General features: G+C 30.1%; 2 protein-coding genes across 3 annotated transcripts in view; both read right to left on the bottom strand.

The window, feature by feature from the left end:
* The window catches only part of LOC148312856 (monocarboxylate transporter 14), a 77,868-nt gene extending 61,566 nt beyond the window's left edge, over positions 1 to 16,302 (bottom strand). Inside the window, exon 1 of one of the 2 annotated variants that reach the window (XM_088272437.1) lies at positions 16,177 to 16,302. In XM_088272437.1, the coding sequence (XP_088128563.1) occupies positions 16,177 to 16,287 (111 nt within the window). In that variant the 5' untranslated portion in view covers positions 16,288 to 16,302. Of the gene's footprint in view, positions 1 to 12,654; positions 13,164 to 16,176 lie in introns of those variants that run through there. The other variant, XM_088272445.1, reaches the window with a different exon arrangement.
* Positions 16,303 to 19,912: 3,610 nt separating this feature from the next.
* Positions 19,913 to 21,201, bottom strand: RfC38 (replication factor C subunit RfC38). Its single transcript, XM_088272720.1, has one exon. The coding sequence runs from the start codon at positions 21,080 to 21,082 to the stop codon at positions 20,015 to 20,017; it is 1,068 nt and encodes a 355-aa protein (XP_088128846.1). The 5' UTR covers positions 21,083 to 21,201; the 3' UTR covers positions 19,913 to 20,014.
* Positions 21,202 to 23,608: the final 2,407 nt, after the last annotated feature.

Genomic DNA, 23,608 nt, shown 5'->3' on the forward strand with positions numbered 1-23,608 from the left:
CCATAGCATCTCCGTACCTCATATACGTTCAAAATATTCTGAATTTGTGTTAAAAACATAAACATAAATTCGACATATTGTGTAAGCAAGCATCTGAAGTGTTGCCACAACTCAAAGGAAAAATACGAGTATAAATTTAACCATATGTGGTTGGTCTGCCAATATTTTTTTGACAAATTATTTTTTAATAAACGAAGCAAGAAAATACATACATTTGAAATGATGAAAGTTTTTCGGTTGGTAAACGGTTTTAAAATATAAAATTATCATCACGCAATACAAAATATTGCTCATGGACTTATGGGCTGCTTTCCTTAAGCATTTTCAATGTTTTTTATTGCATTATTGTTTTGTAGATTTATATTTTTTATTGTTTCACAAGTATTTTGAAATCAAAGTATTTTTTCCATCTAACTAGATTATGTAACAACAACGCGTAGCTGGGTACCGCTATTATAAAATAATTTTTAAAAAATCCGAATTGAATCCGAATAATCGGATTTTGAATCCCTAGTTATAATATTTATGGTAACACATTGACTCAAGAACAATTTTTATATTTCCATCAAGTGTTTGTTTATTAAACGTTATTTTAATAGTCTGTCAACGCAAACATCTAATCAATACATTATTCATTTCAAAATAGCTTATAAATCAAATATACCCATTTCCTGAACAAAGAGGCCTGTTTTGTAAATAAAATGAGGCACGTTCCGGAACACATTGCATAGGAATCTAAAATTCCAACACACCACAATGATGAATGTTAAATATTAAATGAATATCTGCGGTTACTGATGTCGTTTTATTTCAAATTAGAGTGTGCATTTTTTTTAAATCGCGGACCTTGATTGAAATAATTAATTATTATCACGGCCGTAAGAGCAGAGCGGTGCATGAGATGCATACAAATGCAGGTAGATAATTTATTATACGTGATATAATATATCGTCATCAGTGGGAAGTAGCTTATCAGATGTTAGTACACGAGTACATGTACCTAATATATCTTCTTCTTTGTCACCCGTCTCTCCACTGCTAGTTGAAGGCCTCTTCTATTTTTTTCCAGACTTCTCTTGTTTGGGCTTTTTCAATCCACTTACTATCCGCGACGGGGAAAATGTCATTAGCCCATCTTTTCTGGGCGGTCTATTCCTCTTATTTTGTTCCATGGTCTCCATTGCATAATTCTGGATGCCCATATCTCTATCTCTTGACTCGCGACTTGATTATTGCCAGACTACCACGATCTACCACATTTAACCTTTTTCAATACATGAATTACCTCTAACTAACCTCATTTCTAATAGCTTCATTTTTAATTCTGTCATACATCGAATTTCACACTCATGAATCTAAGGGATATTGCATTTCAACAGTATTCACTTTGTTTTTATCCGTCAAAAATCTCGTCGTGTCTAAAGTCTATGTAACCAGAGAGCATGTACCACTTGATCTATGGATGTAAGGAAAGCTAGGAGTATGTCGGGAGAGAAAAGTGTGGCATTCCGAACTCTCTGCCTACCCAGCTAAAACGGCGTGATAGTAGCAATATTGGCTAATTTGATGAATTCGTATTAGTCTTGTATTATTTTGTATTAGTCTTGAGGAAGGAGCTCTTGCATCGAAACCATTAGACGTTAGAATAAGGTTATGACAAGATTTCAAACCAAGTACCATAAATGTATCTCCAAAGCTACATATTTCTTTATATTTTTATATAGTAATTCTAGTATAAACTTCAAAATCTGAGTAAAAAATCTCTATTTTTATGTAAAAAGCGCAAATATTATAAAACAATGAAAGAGTAGAGGTTTAATACACACCATATTATATTGTTTCAGAAGCATTATATACCATATTATGTGATACCATATATTGTACATACATAATATGAGAAGTTTTTTTCAAAACGCTTGTCATTTTCTTGACATTTTACGAATTTTTATATCGAAAACATAAATCGTCCTATTTGCTTAGCTAGGAATATTTTGAAGAAAACATACTAAGGTATGGCTGAAATAGATTCGCTCAGCGATTACTAAATTTGCATCCATTGCTGTTATTATCAATATTCAAATATATACCTATAAACATATTATGTAGAAATCCAAAAATGTTGTCAACCATATTTCTACGAAAATAATAAAATGCTTATGGTAACTTGTGGCAATTATTGTTTTCGTGTGAACAAGCCGATTTCCCTTTCCCATTGCGACACAAATATGCAGTCGACAATCAATTAAATGTTTCATATCCAAATCGATTCAAATTAACGACATTACAAAATATTCAGATAACAAGTATGCCTCGAAAGTACAGTATGAAATTAACATGAACAACATTGTATGAACTTTTGCATATTAAAAAAGATGGACACATTCCTTTATATAAATATATGTTAAATTAACTTTTTTAAATTTTCAATACCACTATTGCTCAAAATATGTATATTGTGACACGTGTTTTGAAGCATTGAATCTACTGAAAATTTATTGTTATTTTATTTTTATTTTTCATCATAGACATATTTACAATTTCAAATTTACAATAATGTGTCTTCAAAGGGAAGACCCTGTGAGGACATGGTATTGTTTCCTTACAGGAAGATGATTTCATGTTATTTGTTTGAGTAATTTTTTAATGTGTATGTATGTTTATAAGTAATTTCACATTCAACCTAATAAATAGTAATAAAAATAATAATTTTACACCAATGCTTATTTAACTATTTTTTTGACATCTTAATTGAAAATCATGTGTTTAGGCGTTTCCCAGTATGTAAAAAATAATCCGGGGTTCGGATCTTTCATACATCCAAATAAAAGGGTCTCTGCTAAATAAAAGCTTTCTCAAACCAATCATAGATGGCTCCCGTGAACTCAAACACAAAGCGTCATGAGATTTATGATATATGCATGAGTTCCAAAAATTTGAGAAGTGTAGTTGTCAATAATGGTGAATATTGCACGTATGTAACGTGATCACTTAACCAACATACAGCATAAGCCCTGTAAATACGCAGACTTCCGTATTTTTCTTCATCCACGTTGAGATCACCAAAAATTCATAACTCCCATAACTCAGATTTGTGAACAAGTTTTTGACCACACTCAAAATGTTGTAATCTATACCATTTAAAAGACACAAGCAAATTTTCATATCTGAAAAAAATATAAATACATACATATCATGCTTCTTGGTAAAGGTAGGTACTATCTGATTAAGTGAAGGATTACGAAAAATACAACATCAAATGTTTGCACATTTGATGTAATCGAGTCTCTTATCGCGACTCGTATGCAGTGGGTGAGTACTGTGTACTGTAATAACGCTGATATTTCTTTATGATTATTAACATCTGCATTCTGCATGGCAACACCACGACACGACGCGGTCACGTGATGGTCATATGAGACATCTCCCATAACTGGTCCCAGTTTGTGACAATTAATCCCATTTGACCCCGCCATGTTTTAGAGCTATAGTTTGGGATACTTATCAATTAAACACATGACAAAAAGCGACAACTGTTCTGCGCTCAATTAAAATGTTGCAAAATATCAAATTAAATTATAAAAAAAAAAAATATTAACTGTAATGCCCCTTCTCCGTAGGGTTAGGACAAGTAATAGCCAATTTAAAATGGATGTGAGTATGAAAAATTAACTCAGAGTAATATTCTAGTGTGTTATTTTTTGACATCTCATCAAAGATGAAGAATATGGAAGTCTGGGCATTTACGGGGCAGACGACCGTCAAAGGCTGGTTTAAGTGATCATTTTACACGTGTAACATTTACCAATTCTACCCATTATTGACAACCACACTACTCAAATTCTTGGAAATTCTATATATATGAACCAATTCAGAAACCTTGTTCTAGAATCACTAGAGACTTCTATTGGTGAGATGTAAAGAAGCTTTTGATTAAGCAGAAACTCTTATATTAGTATGTATGAACAAGTATTTGGACACACTCAAAATGTTGTATCCTAGTGAATGTTACACATATGGTTGATCGTTTCAAACAAGGAAATTAAAAATAAATAAAGAAAGGACCTAGAAATACGTATCTAACTAGCTAAGTAACTAACTAACCATCATGCTGTTTCTCCGCAGGGGTAGGCAGAAAGAATAAAACGCCATACCAATCTGTCTTTGCAAACAATTTTTGCATCCTACACAATCATGCATTATCTTCAAACATGCCCGCCGATTATTCCGACTTCCTGACCTGACCACTTTCAAGTATGTGAAATACTTGATTATGTCAAGTGTTCCTCGGTTTTCCCCTGCTCATATTTCCAAGTATATTCGCCCCATGATTTTTTTTACCGACCTTTCCTCACTCATTCCTTGCATTTCGCTCACTCCTTTCAACAACGTCATTTGTCAAAAAACTTAATTTTTCAGGAGATCATTTTTAAAGTTTAAAAATGTAATGAAATGTATTAAAAAATGAATATCAAGCCACTTATTGAACTTTTTACTATGCAACAGATGTTTTTAGGTAAAACCTGAATGTTTTTTCTCCATTTAAAAAATATTAAGTAAATTTTAAAAAAATAATTAAACAATACCTTTTCTTCAAAATGCAAAAACAACACTTTCTGCCCTGTAGCGGGTAAATATTAAGTAAAAAATATGCCGCTTTTGCTGGGATAAAGTACATTTTTTGGACATTCCGAAAACACGCACAACTGAAAATTTTCGATTTTTGATATATGACGTTGTTGAAAGGAGTGAGCGATATGTTCAAACCATCTAAACACACCTTTCTAATTCTAACCTCAGCCTTGCATTCTATCCTTATTTGCATTCAGTCAATGGTACATATTTTCATCCTTCTTTTGCCAACTCCACGCTTGGACCAGGAGCATGGTACCAGGAATCCTTTGTGTACTGTCAGTATGAATATAATTTAGATTAAATTAATGATGTTAAAGAACCTTCGTAGATCTCATTAATTTAATTAAATCGACATTGTTATACTCGTATTATATAAATCATTATTAATATCTTAGTTGTCATGACTCATAACAATCTGTTCCGGAAAGCAAGTAATTCGCATCCATCCGTGTGATAAATATTATAAACAAGATATGAAAGTGTGATTCGTCGAAACATTGAAATATAATATGATTTGAGTCAAATTTAACAAACAAACCGAGACACAATACGTGACATATCGCTCACTCCTTTCAACAACGTCATTTATCAAAAAAAAAATATTTTTAAGGTTTAAAAATAAAATAAAATGTAATTAAAATAAATATCAAGCCACTTATCGATTTGTTTACTGTGCAATTGATCTTTTTAGGTAAAACCTGATTATTTTTTCTCCATTTCAAACATATTAAGTAAAAAAATAATTAAACAATACCTTTTCTTCGAAATGAAAAAACAACACTTTCTGCCCTGTAGCGGGTAAATATTAAGTTGAAAATATGCCACTTTTGCTGGGATATAGTACATTTTCTGGGCATTCCGAAAACATGCACAACTGAAAATTGACGATTTTTTATATGTGTCGTTGTTGAAAGGAGTGAGCGATATATGTATTACATGACTTAAACTGTGGGGTTATCACTAAAAAAACAAGTTAACTCTTAAAAAGTTTACTGGAAAATTTGAAATGTGCAACAAGTTGAATAATCTTTAAATCTTGAAATGGTTACATACTCAGAGCGCCTCAATTTAAAAACGAACTTACGAATTTATCGTAATCGTCACAAGGGAATTTAAAAAAAAGCATTTCTAGCTTAGAATTAGGTCGCCGTCTATTATTAATCATGGATGCAGTTTAAGACTGCGTTGCATAATTTGGGAAGTTGAAATAGCTGTGAAGCTTTCTAAATATTAGGTACATATTATGAAAACTCTACCTTGAATTAATAAATCCATTATAAATGCGGATTCAAATATGTCATTAAGGCTACAATCAATATCCCCCTTGACATTAACTCGTATATTAGAACATACAAATAAAATAATATAATATACCTACAAATAACATAGTATTGACATAACCAACTACATTTACACACACGTCTTTGTTGTTCTTACGAATAATTTATATCCCTATGAACGTTTAAAAAGAAATCAGCGGATTTTACCTCAAATGAAAATTGACGAAAAATTCTTGCTTTTCATGTCATATAAAAAAGTTTATGGTTAGGTACCTTAAATATGAAAATCTCTCTGTCGATTAATGTTTAAAGTCGTTTATTTATACTGCTTAACCTTCATTTAGTTGAATAGATATAGTTCTATACTTCATTAGTATAGAACTATATCTATTCAACACCAAATCAATATTCACAAAAAAAAATATATTTAAAATCAGCAAGATTAAGTTATCTTCAATAAAAATGTTAATGTCAGTTTCCTCAAAATCTTAAATCACCTTAATTTATTCACCAAATGCTTTGAAATTTTGACACAACGATGCATTCGAATGCGCGAGTGTTTTCATATGACTTTGGCAGGAGTTTTTACCTGTGACGAATGAAATGCTTTTATTATTCACAAATTTTCTTGGAAATCGAAGTACAAATACATTTTGAATAATAAAGAATGTACAATTTTAGTGGAATTCCATCAAGAAATGTAAAAAAAATCTTATAAACCGTACAGCTTCTGTATTTCGAGTTAACAGTGACGTAATTTCGACGTCATCATTGGTCTTAAATTAATTTTTCCTACAACATTACGAGTCCGTGTGTCATACAAAATATTATGTCTGTAGGTATGTGTTCGATATTTTCAGGAATCGTATGGGATGGGCTCTTTTATAGGCAGCTCATTATAATATATAGGAAGGTCACAGCTCACTCGAATGAACCGTATCGACCTTACTCTAGCGAGTTGTATTATTTTACGTACCAACGTAGTATCTATGTATTATATATCTAGAGCAGTTCTTGGCACCAGACCAGCGGAACATCTCAGCTCTCCATTTATTTCCGCAAACTAAACACATAAACTCGAGCCATTGACTTCAACTTGTGGCTTTCAGAAATTCGGAATCTTTCTCAGAAAAAAAAGCAAGAAAGGAATATGAGTCAATTGTGATCACCAGAAAACTGGGCGACTGTAGAGTTTTTTGACATCTCAACAAAGATAAAGATGAATATGAAAGTCTGGGCATTAACAGGGCTTACGACCGTCATAGGCTAGGTTATGCGATCACTTTACACACGTGTATCATTCATCAATTCTACCCATGATTGACAACCTCACTACTCAATGTTTTTTAAACTTCTTAATACACAGTATGTGCAAGTTCACAACGGCCATCTATGTTGGGATGGGAAAGCTCTTATTAAGCAGGGACTCTTTCCATTTGTATGTGAGATCCGAATCCTGGATTATACATATTCACATACTTGAGAAACGCTTTAAAACAAGATTTAAAATCTGTTATAACTTATAAATTGACCAATTAATTTATTTACAACATTTTGAGTGTGCCCAAATACTTGTTCACAAATCTGAATTATCACCGTTTAGAAGTTATTTTTAATATTTTTAACATCTCAGAGATAATCCAGTTTTGTATTTGTAATGTATGTAACAAGTATTTCGACACACTCAAAATGTTGTAAATAGACTGTAGAGTTGTTAGCCCCTTTAGATATGTGAGTTCAAGAAAAGATTTTTTTTTAATCCAACGTCTTTTTTAATGAGAGAGTACTGCATCCATTTTTATGAATGGAAAATACAACAAAATGAAATGTAGCCGCATTTGAAACAAAGATATACATATTTGTTAAATTAACTAATGGGTAGTTGTTGCTTTTTCAGTTACCCGATTGGAATGGTATACCTTACTTTTTCTCAGTTTGTATATTTTACAGCTTAAGATTTTGATGTCAAATTGTCAAATATATTAGGAGCTAGAAATATGCAAGAGGCAACCAATGTTGTGCACTAATTGGCATGATTAACTTTTAACACGGCTATTGTTTTAGAGGTCGTTATTTCATTCGGTTTTTTAATTCGATCGCCAAATCAATAAGTTTGAGTATGAACTAACTTTATGCAATATACGAATATTGTATTATATCTACCCAACATTAAGACTATTTATAATTATGGTTCATATATTATATATCGGTAAGTATATTTATAATATTAAAGGATCCGGACTTATTGATCGAGAGTTTGCAGAACAATAGCATTTGCATTAATTTCTATTTCTACTTTAAAAAATATTACCATGTATCATCTTCTTGTATATATATATATATATATATATATATATATATTATATATATATATATATATATATATATATATATATATATATATATATATATATATATATATATATATATATATATATTTATATATTTATATATTTATATATATATATATATATATATATATATATATATATATATATATATATATATATATATATATATATATATATATATATATATATATATATATATATGTATATATATATGTAATAAAATAACTAGGTACCTACCTATACATTTTATTAAGTACTTACAAAAAGTACCTACATAAAACAGTTCTACCACCAGATGCCGCATGCGTCGCTCAGAATAAAACAAAAGACTTCCGATAATATTATTAACTGTCAGAATCAGATAGATAGATAGATAGATAGATATAAAAATTATTATAAAGATAAATTAAGAATAAACTTTAATTACAAAGCAATTTATTGTTTATTTTATTATTATACACCCACTTTACATATTATTTACACGCAATTTACAAAAGAAAAATATTACCACGTTATATATATATATATATATATATATATATATATATATATATATATATATATATATATATATATATATATATTTATATATATATATATATATCTATATATATAAATATATATATATATATATATATATATATATATATATATATATATATATATATATATATATATATATATATATATATACTATTTATTAAGGCCCAGTATTCGTTAAGTCGCAACTTAACTTTATTTAAACTCAGGTAACATTTGACGTAATTGATTTTTTTCTCAAAACCTCGTTTTCGTATTGAAAAAGTAAGTTTTTCTTTAAAATATATAAATGCTTTTGAAAAGAAAAGTTATTGAAAGGTGAGGAGTAAGTTTTTTAAAAGTTTATTTTAAAAAACAAACAAAAATCCAAAATGCATTCTTTAAAAAAAATGGAACTGAAATGATGTGCGGCAGCTAGCGTTGCCGAACGTTGAATGAGATCTGTGATTGCGAGTATGACCTTTTTAACACCGCTATTTAATTAGTATATTTGAAGTATAAAAATAGTGCTTTTATAATTATTATAATAGCGGTATTTTTCTTTAAAAAAATGGACCTGGAGGTCCCGGGTTCGATTCCCAGGGGGGTCAAATAAATATAAGTGAATTTTTCACTGAAACATTTATTCAATATTACCCTGGACTGGTACCTGAAGCGGAGGGCTGATCACCTTTCCTTCATGTGTAAACGATCAAGATAACGCTGCCCTATGCACCAATGGGGTGCGGATAAGGGTTTTCAATAATTATTATATAGAGAGTTAAATAAATTTACTTTCAATCCTCATACACCAGATGCAGAATGTTTACTAAGAAATATTTAACGACTTTGTTCTCAGTCACTTCTTTGTATAAAGTACATGGCAACGAGAGTCATTCTTTAGTACGATGATCTGAAAACGTTTCATTCGCGTACACAAAGGATAGTTTCAAGAAACAATGTGTAATAAAGAAAATGTCACATGCGTTTATGAATTCAACTGCAAAAACAATCACCCATTAAATTAAATAAAGCCACATAAAAATAGGTATGGCCATTTATGAAAAATTACAAAATATACTGCAGCTCGCGTAAGGAGGTAATTTAAAAAAAACATTGGAATATTTTTTTTAAATGGAGTAACATAAAAAAATAACGGTTAACTCATTTAATAGAAGAAACCCGTAATGAAAGGATATTCGTGGTAATTATTATTAAATATTATTAATAATACGTGACTTGTATTATAATAAACGGAATGAATCGAAGAGAAGTAATCCGTTTTCTGCTAGTTTATGGCCAAAAAAGGAAAAATAAAATTTTCATTGTTTTAACCATCTTTTTGCCTCGACAGGGGTCGAAATCCCGTGACACCTTGTTTATTTTCTAATTTCATAATACGGAAAAACGTTTTTCTGGATCGATCCACAAACTGAAATATTTAAATATCCACTGAAATATAAATTCCTGAAATAGAGGCTCGTATCACAGTTTACTCCAAACGTCAAGTCTGCACGTGTGCCATTCAATGCAAGTTATGACCCCTTTGGTTCAATGCTACATCCAGAATGCATATTAGTGGTTTTGCATTCATATTTATGTGCATTTTGCATCTCGATACTCCGCAGAATCCCGGCAGAGGTCTTTGTTCACAGAATACAAATATTTATACTTAGGTACAGCGATGAACTGAAAACCATTAAAGTGATATTGATTTCGATAAAAATATTTGTGAGTTTAAACAAATCTACTTGGATCATGTTAAAACTTTCTTCAACATATCGCACTAATACACACTTGTTCATTTGAATTTATGTGCCTTTAAATATAACGATCAATCAAAGATCGACGGTCGAAGAGGTGTCGGAAGAAAGCGGATCTCCTGGATTCATAATATACACGAGTGGACAGGAGTACGGAACGTCGAAGAGCTGTTTTGGACTGCCCAAAATAAGAACACTTTCTCACAAGTGATAGCCAACGTAAAGAAGAAGAATCAAAGATTATTGCATTTAATTTTTTTAATCGCTTGTCGTGTAATTTTCTTCCGTTTAAACCTTGTTTTTTTCATGCATTATAACAATACATGCTTATGCTTCTGTTTTTTTGTTATTTATATATACGCGTGTAACTAACAAAATACTGTAAACAAATTTCCTAATTTTGTGTCAGAATATTAGTAAAAATATTTAAAAATAACGATAACATTTAAAAAAATTATTAATTTGATGTTTTTTTTAATATTTATAGTTTCCTAATGTTTAAGTTGTGATACCATTTTTACGTTTTTCTCAATTATAGCAGGAAAATTGCGAGAAGTGATGCGCGTTAAAATCTCGGTATATTGCTTTTGACGAGTAACGAGAAATATCTTTATTTATTGATTTAAGCTCTCCGAAAATACGAACTACGCATAATAATTTGCAAATTTAATTCGAAGTTTTATTTTAAATTAAAAGATTTAAAATAAACTTCGTTTAATCTTCAACAAGTGAGAAATCTCATAAACGTTATAAAGTTATATTTTTTCCCGATGTAAATATATTTTCTAGATTAAAAAAGACGTTTCAATATGAGGTATACTCGTATAAGACCATATGACCAATGTGAAGACTAAACGACATATCGATGCTGGAAAGGAAAAAATATTATAAGAAATGTTTTACAACTAAGTATACACCAAAGCGATTTACGCATGTTTCAACAGAAAAGTCTTGAGTGATACGTGAGATGTTTATACATAACGTTACTGTTTGAAATTAAATACAACGTAATAAAGAAAAGAAAAAATCCAAAAGAGTCCAATATTAATGATATTTCAGGTGACTGAAGCACTGAATCACATGAAATTTCATACAAACTGCCAACCCTAGAGAAAGTAAAGTCCAGAGCATGAACTGTTATGAGAATGACAAAAAACATACCATTGGGTTTTTTCGGGAATTTCAGGACCCAAAATATTCTAATGGAGGAAAAGTGGATTTCAGGTAAGTGGCATTTCAGTTTATTCGGGACTATTCTGCTGCGAAGTCCTTTCCCATACCTTGGTCCGGCGCGAGTGCATTTGGTGCAGAATATACAATGTAATTTCAACTCTCAAAAAATAACTCATTAGTATTACACATCGATATTATTCATACTTAATTAATAAATGTACACATCATGTTTGCTATTATTTTTTTTAAACAAAAGAGTACGTGCTCATATTTTTGTTGTGGTTTCTGGCCTTTAAATTTATTGAAAACATTAAGTGGATATATATATATATATATATATATATATATATATATATATATATATATATATATATATATATATATATATATATATATATATATATTTATATATATATATATATATATATATATATATATATATATATATATATATATATATTTATATATTTTTATATATATATATATATATATATATATATATATAAATATATATATATATATATATATATAAATATATATATAAACATATATATATATATATATATATATATATATATATATATATATATATATATATATATATATATATATATATATATATATATGTATATAACAAAAAATAAATAAAAACGTATTTACAGTTTTAGACAGTCATTTACTACATCAATAAATGAATAAACGTGATTTTGAAAAGTTGTAACAATTAACAGTTGATAATAACATTTTGATTTTGTACTACCCGCAAATGTTTATTTAATTCAAAAATAGTATGTGCCAATATCATGAACTGGCTTTATTTTAAATGTAAACAATGTTTTGTAAATCTTTTAAATCTGAGTCAAATATTCTACATTATTTAAAAAATATTCATTATTATATTCACATTAGCTTCTCATTATGCAATATATTACTTACTCTGCTGATAAGACGAGGTCTGGGCCCTCGCATCCCTGAAGGAAGGTTTGTCAAAGAAGATCTTGACATTTTTAAGGAATTTTAGAATAAATCACAGATATTACACTCAAAAAACGATAACAAAAAATATTTCAACTTCTTTAAAAAAATTCAAGCACATAAAATGGAATAGAATAGCACAAATCACTTCAACTTAAAACAATTATAAAATACTTTTTCAAAAAAAAACATTTAAAATAATACAATCACAGACCCATATTAATCGGTTTACTAAATATGTCGAAGGAAATAAACGTTTATTTTATCGGAATGGGTTGATACGAACTCACACACAGCACAAAACATTTTAGGGCATTTGTTTTTTCATAGATTTACATTAAACTGATTCATTAACAAATTACAGAGAATTGTTTTGCATATGCAGAAACGCGAAACGCCTGAACAATGACAGCCACTGATATGGGGGGACCGTCCGCGCGCGCGCGCACTACCTCCTGCCAACAACTGATGCTTAATTTATCCACAACTCCAATATAAACGTAGCGCGCACTTTATTCTTGTTTTCCTCTTCCTGACACACGCATTTTAGCAAATTCAAGTAAAATAATAAACCGATACCTTGATTAATTAATCACCTATAAATTATATACAAAAGAATTCAGGAACCTCATTCATACTTTACCATTACATATTATATTGTTAATAACGGAAAAACTCGAGATTAATACTCGAGATAATTATTTATTATAATACAATCTTAAACGATAAAATACAATTATTAATTAAAATGCAATACATTAAACCTATGGCCAACGTAGAATTTTCGAGTCATTATCACTGTATTTTGATACAATGAAAAACATTTTCCTGAAATCCTTAACGACATCTTACGACATTTTTCGAAAGCTAATCCGTCATTGTAAAATATGATTAGATTTTTTTAAATAAATATTTTTTACGTATGCTTATGTTTATAAACGTAAGAAACATTGAAATGGGTACATTAATTTACATAAACAAATTCTAAAATTGTCATGTAATATTATTTTTTATACTATCTCGACACAAATCATTTTTTCCAGTTTGTAGACTGACTTTTTAACGACTGAAAATTTGCTACGCGCGAAAATTACCTGTTTTAAAATAATTTTATAAGTATGTTTGTTTAATATTATATATTTAATAATTTCTTGATTGTCTTTCAGACTTGTTTGTTTTTTTTTACGTATCTTATTTCTTTCAAATTTTGTAATTTTAATTGGTAACTTGTTTTAATATTTTGAATATTAAAAGCATTACATTTCTGGATCACAGTGTTATATTATTTTGAGAAATAAAAAGACTTTGTTTTTTGATCCACTCACATTTTTATTAACAACCAACTAGTTTCGGCAACAACCTGTTGCCCTCTTCAGGGTTTATTTTATGAATCATAAAATATCATGAGTGGATCAAAAAAACCTTGTTTTAACCTTAATCCTAAAATAAGAAAAGGAAATTACTTATCGGGAATAATATAAATGTTTCTCTTATGTATGTAATATATATTTTTAAATCACGTTTAGAAAATTGTATTACGTCCCATAAAAAAATTATAAAATTTGTATCTTCATTGTAATTTTGGCATTATTTTTTCATATTTATATATTATTTGAAATAAGGGACCCTATTTTTGCCAATGCAAACAAGCTATTTCTTCGGACCGTTAAAAGCGTCAATATCACATAACGTAAGTTTTAAAGGGGTCCCTGAATTCATGGATATACAGGAATAACCTGTATTGAAAGGAAAGAAAGAATCATTATTATATTGTCGATAATAAAAAGCGCTTAAAGTACAAATTGAATTCTCTATCTACGAAATTGCGTCCCCTGTACGAAATTTTTTAACAACTTTTGTGGTTTTTAACAGTTCCGACAAAAACGTACGTAAATTTGGTTTAAAATAAGTGTTTGCGGCTTTTTTATATGTTTTCATTTACCAAATTTGATACAAAATTAACCATAAAATCGAGTTGATGCTACAATTATGATTGTTATATCATTTCAGTGGCATGCAGGTTTTTAATCAGGGGAGGCAGTAGCGTTTTATTATATATTTTTTAACCTATCTGTCATAACTCTAATAATGCTTGTTTTGCCGCGAAGTAATAACTGAGAAAACTTGTAGTTTTTTTAAGTTTTCTTTTAAACTTATTATTATTTTCACTCTTTTTCGTATTTTTTCCATTCCATTTGGGTAGACACTGCTTATGTGCCTATATGAAATGCACGCCACTGTATATCGTGTTATTAACATAAACAGTCGTCAAAATTTTGAAAAATAAAACTAATAACGCCATTATAGGATATCATTTTTATAGTTAAAGTACCGCACGGTTTCAAATTTAACGTGGTTATTAGCATTTTTTTAAATTTAATTATTATTTATTCATTTAGCGAAAAATATAAAACCGCCATTCGAATCGCGATGCACTGCTATGTACTTGTACATTGTTTTGGCGGAAAAGAAGTTATGCACCAAATATTTGCCACTCCTTTGTGACCTACAATGGAATAAAGAATAATCATTTGATAAAAATAGCTAAATTCTCTCATTTTCTGGAAAAAAAAAACAATTTATTTAATGGTTTAATATATCATCTTCAAAATCCCAATATAATATTGTAATGTATTAAAAATACTTCGTTTTCTATAACGAAATGAGATAATACATTTTATTTTTAAACCTGATTATACACCATTTCAGTACATTAATAAATCTTTATATATTTTTTAAATGTTTCATTAGTAAATATATTTGAACGTTTTTAAAGTAAACTGGATATATAATCTTGAATATCATAATGAATTCACATATATTTTTTTTACAAAATCTAATAACTATTTTTAACTACAAAAGGCTAGCAAAAATTATTTTGAATTAATCAATATTGCGTAATAATTGTAAAACAGAAGAAAAAAACTTTTTAAATCTTAACACATCAATTCGAAACTTTATTAAAATTAAAGATTATTATTACACAATAATAACAGCTTTGTTCTCATTTGACGAACAATAAAACAGTCCAGAAATGTTTAAACCAACGTATCTTAATGAAATCAGAAGATAAAAACAAACAAAAAATATTACTCTTACCTTATTTTACTTCGTATTTTTTTTCAAATAAAAGCTCAGCTCGAAGCTAGAATAAATAAAAACCCGCCAAAAAGTTTCCACTTCATTCTAAAACATCATTTCACTTTGCATTCATCATTATAACATTTTTTAAATTTTTCACCAAATTGATAAAATAAATATAATTTAATTATATATAATACTAAGGTAAGGTAAATAGATTCATTTAAAATGGTTTTTGCATTTAAAGTATAAGTTCTGCCTGAAAAACAGTTGAATTGAAGGAAATTTTGTGTTTTTTTTTTCAATATTTTTTTCGATAAGCGCCGGATAGGCGGTAAGGATGACAGACAACAAAGATAAAATTAGAGAGGCAAGTTATCGGAATGAAGCGGCAGGACCTACCAGATAGTCGGGCAGCGGCCGGGGTTTGATCACGTCATCATCGTCTATGTCGTCGGCGTCACAGTCGATGTCACCGGCGCCAGGGACGTCCCGGCTGGGCGCCGGTCCCATGCCCGCGACTGGCAGCAGACTGAGGACTGCGGCCAGCTGGACTCGCAGGCTGGAGGCGCAGAGCCCTGGTCGATAAGGTGCGCGCGCAGGACCTTCCCTCGGCAACCATCGGACACCGAAATCATCCTTTAACCCTAGATTACCAAACTATCCTACGAGTTACGTTTTTTTTTAAATATATTTATTTATTTGCCTCCGTGGTGTTATAGTTGTAATAGTTAATTTTTTGCTGGTGCTGAAGGTTCGATTCTCAGGAAGGGGTGAAAATAAATATTGGTGATTTTACACTCAAACAATTATTTCATATTACCCTGAACTGAGTCTCCTTGCCTTCATGTAAGAAACGATCAAGACAACACTGCGTCAGTACGATGCAGTGCCCTATTGGGTGCGGATAAGGGTTAGACGAAGAAGAAGAAGATTTATTTAGCAGTCACCCAGTGAGAGGATGTTTCTGCCAGTGTCAAGTCTTGTTTTTATTTACAAACAAAGGAATAATGAAAAATAGTAATTACAATAAACAACAAATGAATTCATGGAAACCTAAATATTTCATTTTTAACATTTACAGCTAAAACAGTAAATAAACTTATCTCGTTATCTATAGTTACTTATTATCTCATTAAAATTATAAAATGAATGACACACATAATTGTGATAAATAATTATGATAAAAATACACACATAATTATGATAAAAATTCCTAACTACGTTATTTTTTCAATAATAAACTAACTACCACAGATCACAGAGCTGCAACGAAAACATTATTTGTATAGATAGAATAATTCTAGCATTGAAAGGGTTAAATAAATGTATCGTAACCAATGGTTTTCGTAACCAAAAATAGAGGTATATGCACACATTGCTGAAAGTTTGCCGCATAGTAACATTTAATGCGTACCGGGTTACATCAACAACACAGCGTATTGGCTCATATATACATATAATATTATTTTCGTAGGTAAGGGCAAGTGCTGTACCTGTGGACAGATTTATCTAAGGACGCCGTGCATATCTCAAGAGCTCTGCCCTTTTTTAAAACAACCGCATTGTATTTTTTTTACATAGCAATACTGACTAGCAATGTTATGTCGGATTTAAAGTTCCCGCTGCACAGTTAACTGGAAAAAAGTTTTTATCATCCTAGAATACTCTCTGAAGTGCGGGCCTGACTCCTTGCCTTAGATTAATTAACGATGAAAAACTCTACTCATATTTTCAAATAATAATAATCATTTTGGTTAATTTATGTAGCGTCATTTTCGTAAAATACTACCTCAAGGGCGCTTATACAAATATAGATTTTGACATGAAAATGAAAATGATTGATAAAATATATATATTTAAGAAAAACGTCGTCAATCGGCTGAGTCTGAAGGGAAGTAAGTGGAGCCGCCGTATTATTGCGCCTTCTTCTCGGTCTCGGGCTGAAGCATGGCCAAAATGTTAGGCAGGACGCCTCTTTGAGCGATGGTAACGTCGGAGGCCAGCTTGTTAGCTCTCGTCATTGAGGATAGTCAACTGCAGATGGCGGGGGATGAGCTGGTCTTCTTGTTATATCTGATAGCAGTGGCGGGCATCTCCAACACCTTGACAGCCAGGTACTCCATGACCGCGGTGAGGTATACGGGCGTACAAACCTCGTAGTAGATGCGAGCTAGCTTGTTTTAGGTGTTTAAAATTCAAGAAGAAGACATCAATGCGGTACGCTTTACGTTGCTATATTCGTCGGCAATTAAGATCACCAAAATCTTCTCTCCGGTGCCTTTCATTTTATTTACTCAAGCATATTGTGACCAATAATTTTAAAATTAACGGCATACAAGAGGTTTTAAACATACTGACGAAGTTTCAACAATTTAATGGAGTGTACAAAGAATCCCCATCTGTGTTCAAAGTCTCCAGGGTTTTCATTTTCTTTTTATATTTTTAATTTGGATGTTTCATAAAATATTCTAGGGCAGCTCGTGTTCAAACCATCCACCCTCTCCCCCACCTTTTGGCTAGGTAGGTATCCCAAATTGAATGATATTACCTGAGGAGTCACTTATCTAGAAGGCACTGCATTTCCATTTTTTTAAGCATAGATTACTTTGTTTTTTGACAGAAAACATAACCTTCATCTTCTATTGTAGATATTTTAAATTATATTTATTTTCAATTTCATGACAATTTTGTAAAATGGCAGATAAAATGGAAAGTCCTCAATTTCTTTCCGGAAAATTTTCTCGTGTTACGTATATGAGATATCCCATAGCGTTTGGTGGATTCATAGGTTTAATTTGCGTGGGCTTTGTATATCGGTACGTATTACAATTATGGGTTCGATATCGTCTCCGTTGTGAAAAAATATTTGTTTACCGTTTATTATAAGATCATATTTGTTAGGATTTTTCTAAAACTCAATTCGGCTCATCCGCCATTGGGTGAGGACAAGAGTTCTGACAGTAAAAATTGTATTTTTTTCGAATTTGTGGCGTCGCTGAACAACTCAAAAATGATGTTTTTAATAAGTAACTCAAGCAGGCGATACCCAAGTATAAATTAGTAGCATCACAAATGTCCTTCTCTTTAAACATATTGACAATTTGTCCCATCCAATTGCGGCAGAACCCTTATTTTAAAAAATCATCTCAAATATTAGACTTAAAATTTCTCTTTTTCAAATAAAGTTTCGTTTTTCTAAATAAAATATCAACACTATTATATATGTGTACTTTCATTCCTTCTCAATTTTAAGTTCATTTTTAGTGTTTTTACATTGTACTATTATGATAAAGCCCGTAGGTCAGCACGCTCTGCAGGTTTGATTCCCAGGGGGATGTCAAATAAATATAAGTAAATTTTTTACTCTTATATTTATTCAATACAATATACCCTGGACTAGTATCTGAAGTGGGGGTTTGATCACATTTCCGTCATGTATTAAAGATAATACTGCATTTATATGATCTAATGCCCTATGCATGATTGGGGTGTGGATAAGGGTTTAAAAAGAAGAATTATGTTAAAAACCTGGAAATCCAAATTGATATCATTGCTATATATTTATTTATAGAATCTCTTGCGGTGTTTGTTGTCCGTATTGAATTTTTGGTTTCCACTATTATAGTAGAATTTTTAAAAATAGTCAATGATTTCTGCACACTTGTTTATACAGCCCCTTGCCTTTTTCTCCCTAGTATTTTTACTGCACTTTATTCAGGCTCCGTATGACAGAATATTTCCGTGTCCAGAATAGATAAGAGACAATGACAAAATAACGTTTTGCACCAAATAACTATATTCTGCTCATCGGAGGGTTAAATTGTAGTGGCAGAAAGATTATTTTTCACTTTGACCTTGTTAGAAATTGAACCCAATTGTAGCCAGACTTGCTAACTACTGTACTACAGAATTGACACATTGGTAAACAATAAAAATGAATGATTCTGATCCTTCCATCTCAATTGTCAATTCTTGATTATTTGATATCCAGTTGATTGAATAAAAAGGAAATAATTTTACTTTCCAGAAAATCATTGCTTGGGGATTTGGATGAACAGAGAAAGATCTTACTTGGGAATGAAGATTTGGCCGGCAAACAGTTGATTGAACAAAAAATACTTGAACATAATAAATTTTAAAAGGTGATTTTATTAATGTTAATTCCGTTATACTTGTGCATATATTTTTTAATGTAGAAAAATAAATAATTACAAAAACATTTTTTACTTTTATGTATTTAAAACAAATCACCGAGCGATTCTTCCATGAATTTTTTGTATATTGACATAAATTTAGCGACGAAAGCTTCAAGGTGGAAGATCTGCTTGTTCCCTTGGTGCATCCGGTGCTCGTAAAATGCGGCAAAACTTGCCACCTGACTTTTCATCTGCATGTCACAGTTCATCACTAATTCTTTTAACAGTCCCCCAAATATCATATCGGCAGGAATTCCATGAACGAGTAGTTCATACAGCTTAGTCCTTACTTCTCCCAACTTCTTGGGAGATTGTTCTAGCAGGATCATCTTAGCCGTATCCCTTATAAAGACTTGCCAATCGGGTTCCGAAATGGTTTGATTGGCGGTGAACGGATACTGTTGAACCTTACAGGCCTCGCACATTAACAAAGCTCTTCTTAAGTTACGGGATGAACTCTGCGATATCCTGATAGCCAACTCTGAAGGCAAGTTTAAACCCTCTTTCTTGCAAGTACTCTGTAAAATGGTGACAATCTCTTGCTCCGTGGGTGCTGGAACGCGAATCCCCAGGCATCGAGATCGAATGGCAGGAATCACTCGAGATGTAGAGTTTGCGCATAAGATAATTCTACAAGTAGCGACGTACTTTTCCATTGTACGACGTAAAGCATGCTGGGCGTCTTTGGTCAATTCGTCCACTTCATTAAGAATAACAACCTTAAATTCGCGCTGCCCAGACGAATCTAACTGATGAGTCTGCGCTACATTCTTAACGAGATCCATAATAACGACACGGTCATAAATACCGACGTCCGAGGGATTCACTTCGATATGATAATTGCTGCTCACTGTCATAATTTCCAATTTCTTTTTGGATGGCGTGGTGAAGCTCATATTTTCTTGGCGCAATCTCTCAACACCAGAGCCGTAAAGTTCTTTTAATAAACACATAATTCGAGTCTTTTTTCCTGCCCCGCAAGGCCCATAAACAAGTAAATGTGGAAAATCTCCGTGCTGGACTAACTTTTTTAGTTGTGAAGCTTGTTCCTTATGATAATCGAGTTTTGATAGGTCTTTTGGGCGATGCTTATCTACCCACAAACTCATTTTGATATGGTTTAAGGATTATGTTGTATGAAACCTAATAATAAAAACTCTATTGAGAAAAAATATAAATTTGAGAAACAATTACCGCAACAATCATTACTCTTTTACCGCCATTTAAAAATTTCAAAGATTTTGACGTATATTAACCAAAGACAAAGTATTGTTTATGATCTTTTAAAGTACGTTCAAAATCGTAATATGTTCAAATATACGTAAAATATATATATTTGTATATAAATTGACAAAGTATAAAAGAATTTACCCTTCAGCTCCATCGCAATAACATTTAAAGTGAAATTTTGTTTTTAAAGCCAGCCTTGTTAATAAAAAAATACGTTTTTTTGCCCACAGAGACAAAATTGGGTTTATTCGTCATATGAATATATTTTTTTTAAAACTGTATAGTAAGCTTCTACCTGTGTATTTCGTAAAATAAACATTTAATTTTTTATTTCTCATTTCTTTCGCACTTATTTTATAATTGTTTAAAAATCATAACGTCTTTCGTAATATGGAGATTGGTATTAATTGTAATTATTTAATCAAAATTAGATTTTTTTACTATCTGGTATTTTTTTAATTACCCAACGTCCAAGTGACCCTGAAATCTAGTTACGGCTTATGCAACACCGCTTATCATGACCCTACTCAGGCTTTTTCAACTTTTTAAGTTTCATAGCCTGTACCTACTCGTGAGTGAATTTACTCATTATGCTTAAAGTAACTATAATCAATATAATATTAGGGTGAGAAATGAGTTTATACATTTCATTGATTCTAAGTTGGCAGTGAAGTTACTTAGGTGATGATTTTAATTCTTGATTTTACTCAGAAAGTGAATTTACTAATATATACTTTTGTACACACATATATATATATATATATATATATATATAGATTTTACTCAGAAAGTGAATTTACTAATATATACTTTTGTACACACATATATATATATATATATATATATATATATATATATATATATATATATATATATATATATATATATATATATATATATATATATATATATATATATATATATATATATATATATATATATATATATATATATATATATATATATATATATATATATATATATAAATATATAAATATACATATATATATATAACGTGGTAATATTTTCCTTTTGAAAATTAAGTGTAAATAATATGTAAAGTGGGTGTATAATAATAAAATAAACAATGTGTTGCTTTGTAATTAAAGTTTATTCTTAATTTATCTTTATAATAATTTTTATATCTATCTATCTATCTATCTATCTATCTATCTTATTCTGACAGTTAATAATATTATCGGAAGTCTTTTGTTTAATTCTGAGCGACGCATGCGGCATCTGGTGGTAGAACTGTTTTATGTAGGTACTTTTTGTAAGTACTTAATAAAATGTATAGGTAGGTACCTAGTTATTTTATTACATCTCCCCCCTTGGGGATGAAAATTCATAGTAAAATTTTCACTCGTCCTCCGGATCATCTTCTTGTAGTGAAGGGACTGGTATAAGTTTAGTGATATGTAAAGTTTTTTTTTTTCTTTCTTCCTTTTTTTCCTTCTTTTTTTTCTTTTTTTTTTTCTTTCTTTTTTTTTCGTTCTTTTTTCTTTCTTTCTTTTTTTTGTATTTTTTTTTCTTGACCCTTTTAAAGTAGACACAGTTTTTTTCAATCCATTTGTTTTTTTCTTTTGAATTCCTTCATTTTTATTCAGATCTCTTAAAGTATCTTCTAATATAACCAAATGTACAACTTTTAATTGTTCATCTGCATTTTCATTCGATTCTAAAACAGGATTCCTGCTTAGACAATCTACTTCTAAATTCTTCTTTCCTGGAGTATATTTTGTTTTATATTTTGTAGTATTTTTTTCTACTTTATTTTTATTTTCATTCTTCAAGCACTGTTTCTGTGTTATTTGCATGTCTTCATTTTTATTCTGATCTTTTAAAATATCTTCTAATTTAACCAAATTAACAACTTTTAATTGTTCATCTGCATTTTCATTCGATTTTAATACTGGATTCCTGCTTAGACAATCTACTTCTAAATTCTTCTTTCCTGGAGTATATTTTATTTTATCTTTCGTAGAAGTTTTTTCTACTTTATTTTTATTTTCATTTTTCAAGCACTGTTTCTGTGTTATTTGAATGTCTTCATTTTTATTCTGATCTTTTAAAATATCTTCTAATTTAACCAAATTTACAACTTTTAATTGTTCATTTGCATTTTCCTTCGATTCTAATACTGGATTCCTGCTCATACAATCTACTTCTAAATTCTTCTTTCCTGGAGTATATTTTATTTTATCTTTCGTAGAAGTTTTTTCTACTTTATTTTTATTTTCATTTTTCAAGCACTGTTTCTGTGTTATTTGTATGTCTTTATTTTTATTCTGATCTTTTAAATTATCTTCTAATTTAACCAAATTTACAACTTTTAATTGTTCATCTGTATTTTCATTCGATTTTAATACTGGATTCCTGCTTAGACAATCTACTTCTAAATTCTT

This window comes from Brachycentrus maculatus, unplaced genomic scaffold, assembly GCF_059751285.1.
Source record: "Brachycentrus maculatus isolate JH-2025_06_01 unplaced genomic scaffold, ASM5975128v1 h1tg000031l, whole genome shotgun sequence".
Lineage (NCBI taxonomy): Eukaryota > Metazoa > Arthropoda > Insecta > Trichoptera > Brachycentridae > Brachycentrus > Brachycentrus maculatus.